Raw genomic sequence first — 6,000 nt, forward strand, 5'->3', positions numbered from 1 at the left:
CACTGGGAGTTCGACTTACTGGAAGTTCGACTCACTTGAAGTTTGACTCACTCCCCCCCCCCTACAACATCCACCACCACCAACACATCCACCACCACGCCACACTCCATCGTAACTCCCTCCACGACAGCACACTCCAGCATGAAGCATTCCACGTCAACACTCTCCATCACAGCATTCACCATTACCACGGCCTCCACCACAACCTCCTCCACCACAACCCCCTCCACCGCAGCACCTTCCACCACAACAATTTCTCTCCACAACAATACACTCAGTCACCCCACACTAAAGTAACACTCACTCCACCACAACACTCTAACAACAATCACAACATTCACCATCACAGCACTATCCATTTCAAATCCCCGCACCGCAACACCCTCCACCACAACACCCTCCACCACAACACCCTCCACCACAACACCCTCCACCACAACACCCTCCATCACAACACCATCCGCCACAACACCCTCCACCACAACACTTCACCACAACACCCTCCACCACAACACGCTTCACCACAACATCACCACAACACCCTCCACCACAACACCCTCTACCACAAAACCCTCCACCACAACACCCTCCACCACAACACCCTCCACCACAACACCCTCCACCACAGCACCCTCCACCACAACACTCTCCACCACTATACCCTCCATTACAACATCCTTCACTACAACACCCTCTACCACAACACCCTCCACTACAAGACTCCCCCACAACACACTCAAACACAACACCCTCCACCACAGTACTCCCCACCACAACACACTCAACCACTCCACACTCTACCACGGCACCCAACACCAAAACACCCGCCACCATGACACGTACCTTCGCAACACACTCTACAACAACACACCCAACCACAAAAGATCCCACCGCAACACCCACCATAACAGCACCCTTCACCTCAACACCTACTCCCGCAACGCATTCCACCACAACACACTCAACCGCTCCACACTCCACCGCAACACCCAACACCAAAATAACATGCTCCATCACGCCCCACTCCATTACAAAGACCTCCACTACAATACCCACAACGACATCCTCGAGCACATCACCTTCCACCTCAACAACCTCCACTCCAACGCCTTTCAACCCAACACCCTTCACCTCAGCACCCTCTACCACAACACCATTCACCACAACACAATTTACCACAAACCCTCTACCACAGCATACTCCACCACAAAATATACTGCAACAACACCAGTCACTATGACACACTCCACCACAAAACATTTCACGAACACTTCCTCTACCACAGCACCCCCATCAAAACATCCCCCACCACTCCATACTCCATCACAGCTTCCTCCTCCACACCACACTCCCTCACAAAGCATCGCATCATGACACTACACAATACTACACTCCGCTGAGAAACAGACCACCACAACACCCTCCACAACACTCTCCTCCACAACGACACTCTCCTCTATAACACACCACCCCTAAACATTCCACTATAACATCCTCCACCACAACTCCCTCCACTACGATGATAGGATGGATAAAGAGAACCTTCTGAATAAGGGATACCAAATCATTAATAATATCCTCTTTAAATTACTTGTTGTCTCTATGCTGCAATGCACTAACAGCCCCTTGCAAGGCAAGCGAAATTCCAGATCTGGAGAATGTTCAGAGAACCTTCACTGCGCGTGTAAGTACAGTTAAGCACCTCAATTACTGGGACTGCTTGAAGTCCCTGGACCTGTACTTCTTGGAAGGCAGGCGAGAAAGATACCCCTCGCTCGTTGCTTTCTGTGTCTTCTTGATGTACGTCTCAGCTTGGGTGTTGCTTCTTCTAGCAGAAGAGGTAGCAGTTGCCAGGCAACGACTAGTATATAGTCTGTCTCTCTCTCTCCCTGACAGGGATGCTGGCAGCCACTCTCATCTTTTTCTTGGAATTGTTCTCGGGATGTCGCAAGAATTTACGAGCCTCTCCTTCTAGAGGACCCAGCCACAGTTTTATGTAGAGATAGAAGGACCTCGCAAAATACCTTCACTGGCGAAGAAAAAAAGGTTTTGGCTAGGCCTGGAATATTGTCAAGCCACAATGACCAAGGACCAATATTGTCAAGTCATAATGATCAAGGACGAATCAAAATGTCGTCTTAACTTTCATAATAAATGTGGTTATATTGTGATATGTTGTTGCCATGTTATTGTAATTTGAATTCTTCTTGGCAGTACGATTACTTTATTTATGTGATCTAAAAACCTTTTTTTTTTGGTGACACGAGACAAGGGAGAATTTTGTTCGTCAGGAGAAATACATGAATTTGTGGCGTGGGTGTTAGTCGTGTGGGGCATCACTTGACTAACACCCACGAATGATCGGAGGAGCTCCACTCCTCCGACCTTTCGGTCATGTGACCGAGACCTTCCACTCGGTCACGGAGCCTCCCTCTCAAAAACTGCACGTCACATCGTGAGATGTGCTCCCCAGGATACAGGTGACATAATAATAGCACACAGTAGTCTCCCGAAGCACAAGTGATACATAGCATCACGGTAGCCCCAGGAACAGGAGATACATTTTGGATCACTGATATCCTAGAACACAGGTAGCACACAGTGGATTACTACACAGCAGTTTCCCAGGATACACGTGACAGTTTAGTTTAATATCTTTATTATGCACCCCATACCCATCCTGTGGGAGGTAGTCAAAAGATTACAGAGGTACATAATTGGTCCAGGGGCTGGGCCTCAAAGTTTTGATAGATGAGCAAGTTACAAAGGTAATGAAGTCACAATTTACAAAGGTAATGAACTCCAGGTAAGTCTGGTCACAATCATGACAAGTTACAAAGGTATTTACAGATTACAGAGGTACGTAATGGGTCCAGGGACTGGGCCCCCAAAGTTTTGATAGCTGAACTAGGTACAAAGGTAATGAACTCACAAGTTACAAAGGTAATGAATCCTGTAAGCACGTGACACACGTACGATCACCACACAGTCGCATACTAAAGGCTTAGGTTCCTCGTTTGCTGTTACATAGGTATCAACTCTGCACCCTTGTTCAGTGTTGCAAAGTAACACACGTGTAACGCTTTAATTCACAGTGCATCGATTTGTTTTCGTTCAGTACGTATTTTTTTTACAGCATATAGACAAGAAAGAAGAAATATGCGCAAGAGTTTGTCAATGGCTTCTCCTGTAGTTAAGATCATATAAAATAAATGGTACATAATACCGACAAGTATGTGAAAAAGACTCACTTAGGTATCCTTATTACCTTGTCACCAGTACAGCAGCCGTCTAGTATGTGAAAAAGACCCACTTGGGTATCCTTATTACCTTGTCACCAGTACAGCAGCCGTCTAGTATGTGAAAAAGACCCACTTAGGTGTCCTTATTACCTTGTCACCAGTACAGCAGCCGTCTAGTATGTGAAAAAAGACCCACTTAGGTGTCCTTATTACCTTGTCACCAGTACAGCAGCCGTCTAGTATGTGAAAAAGACTCACTTAGGTATCCTTATTACCTTGTCACCAGTACAGCAGCCGTCTAGTATGTGAAAAAGACCCACTTGGGTATCCTTATTACCTTGTCACCAGTACAGCAGCCGTCTAGTATGTGAAAAAGACCCACTTAGGTGTCCTTATTACCTTGTCACCAGTACAGCAGCCGTCTAGTATGTGAAAAAAGACCCACTTAGGTGTCCTTATTACCTTGTCACCAGTACAGCAGCCGTCTAGTATGTGAAAAAGACTCACTTAGGTATCCTTATTACCTTGTCACCAGTACAACAGCCGTCTAGTATGTGAAAAAGACCCACTTGGGTATCCTTATTACCTTGTCACCAGTACAGCAGCCGTCTAGTATGTGAAAAAGACCCACTTAGGTGTCCTTATTACCTTGTCACCAGTACAGCAGCCGTCTAGTATGTGAAAAAGACCCACTTAGGCGTCCTTATTACCTTGTCACCAGTACAGCAGCCGTCTAGTATGTGAAAAAAGACCCACTTAGGTATCCTTATTACCTTGTCACCAGTACAGCAGCCGTCTTTAGTCAAACACACATAATTATAACACTGTAAAGACGGTCTCTAACACAGGGCAGGTGAGGCCACAAGACAGAGCTACCAGTAGTTCCCAACCATCTGAATTAGCAAAGAAATGAGAAGCATGATCTATCTTTTCACTTGACTGAAAGTTAACAACCCAAGCATCTTTAGAAAGCACTACTACAATCAACATAGAACATTATAAATACATGTATATGGTATAGACCTAATTAGGTACGGAAAGCATTAAGAACACAGACACATTGAATTTGCTTAATGTTGACACTTTATTAGGTTAGGAAAAAAAAGGATCTTTTTAAAGCTTCATATTCGTGGAATTAAAGCATAACACGTTTTAAATGTATTTAAAAAATCCTCTATTGAGTAGAAAGTTCCCAAGAGTCAAGATAACTAAGTCTAAGACCAATACTACTCTCACCTGATGATCACCAGCTGTGTGATCACCAGCTGCGTGATCACCAGCTGTGTGATCACCAGCTATGTGATCACCAGCTATGTGATCACCAGCAATGTGATCGCCAGCTGTGTGATCACCAACTGTGTGATTACCAGCTGTGTGATCATCAGCTGTGTTATCACCAACTGTGTTATCACCAGCTGTGTTATCACCAGCTGTGTTATCACCAGCTGTGTTATCACCAGCTGTGTTATCACCAGCTGTGATCACCAACTGTGTGATCACCAACTGTGTGATTACCAGCTGTGTGATCATCAGCTGTGTTATCACCAGCTGTGTTATCACCAGCTGTGTTATCACCAGCTGTGTTATCACCAGCTGTGTTATCACCAGCTGTGTTATCACCAGCTGTGTCACTTCATACAAGCAGCATAAATCACATTTTGATAATGTTGCCGCTTCTTTCAAGACAGATTTTAATCTTTGATATTCCATCAATCACTATAAAATCTTCTATTTCTCAAAAACCCTCACCCTACACTTCTTTATATATAGTCAATAACTATCCAAAAAAGTCTGAATCAAAATATCTTTAGCTACAGTACCTTTAATTTCTATAGGTATCTGCCTTTTATCCTATAAAACAATGTTCAAAACTAAGGCAGGTTAGTTAACCATAGATTAAATTAAATATATTTATCTTAATCACTTTGCTATTAATTACCATTTCAGGTTTAAGGATCCTGTTGCATTCCTTTGATGCTCAGATACAGCGGTTCAGTTCATTTGTTCAAACTGTATTATTAGATATATCGGAATCACATTCCGAAACACAAAAATCAGACTAAAATTTAACTTTGGTCCAGGTTGAACCGAAGCGTCGTCATAAGGTACTTTCTCCAATGTGCGCGTTATTAGTGTATTGTTCCAGTCACAGGATTCTTCCAGTGACGGTATTGTGCGTTTTTATTCTTTATTTGATTCTGTAAACATTTGAGATTACTATAAAGGAAACTCACTTCTCCGGACAAGCCACCTAATACAAAGTGGAAGGAGGGAGGATGAAGGACGTGAATGTGACTTTGTAAATGGTCTTGTGGACTTGTCAGTAAATGGGTCTGTGAAAGACGAGGTGAACCATAGAATTTATGGAGGGATTTCAACAGTATTTTGTTCCTTGATTGGGTCGTACCATGTTGAAGATCTATATGTAGGAATCGTGGGGATGGGTAAGGAAAAGGTAATCTTTACCTGGAGAGGATTTCGGGGGTTAACGCCCCCGCGGCTCGGTCTGAGACTAGGCCTCGTGGTGTATCAGGGTCTGATCAACCAGGCTGTTACTGCTGGCCGCACGTAAACCGAAGTACGAATCACAGCCTTGCTGATCAGGTACTGACTTTAGGTATCTGTCCAGCATGAGAGTATAGTGGTACCAACGCTCTTATTGGGGTGTGAAGCCTATTTTGTGAATGAGGCGTCGACACTATGCCCAGCCCTTCTAGGGCAAGGTAGGTGCCTGAACCAGAGTTTGCGGCTCACAAGA

General features: G+C 44.5%; 1 protein-coding gene across 1 annotated transcript in view; it reads left to right on the plus strand.

Annotated features, from left to right (window-relative positions):
* LOC128698435 (uncharacterized) overlaps positions 1-3,207 on the plus strand; it is a 44,244-nt gene extending 41,037 nt beyond the window's left edge. Inside the window, exon 11 of the mRNA XM_070085032.1 lies at positions 3,137-3,207. Within this exon, the coding sequence (XP_069941133.1) occupies positions 3,137-3,207 (71 nt within the window). The remainder of the gene's footprint in view (positions 1-3,136) is intronic.
* Positions 3,208-6,000: the final 2,793 nt, after the last annotated feature.

Source organism: Cherax quadricarinatus, chromosome 14, assembly GCF_038502225.1.
Source record: "Cherax quadricarinatus isolate ZL_2023a chromosome 14, ASM3850222v1, whole genome shotgun sequence".
NCBI classification, from domain to species: domain Eukaryota; kingdom Metazoa; phylum Arthropoda; class Malacostraca; order Decapoda; family Parastacidae; genus Cherax; species Cherax quadricarinatus.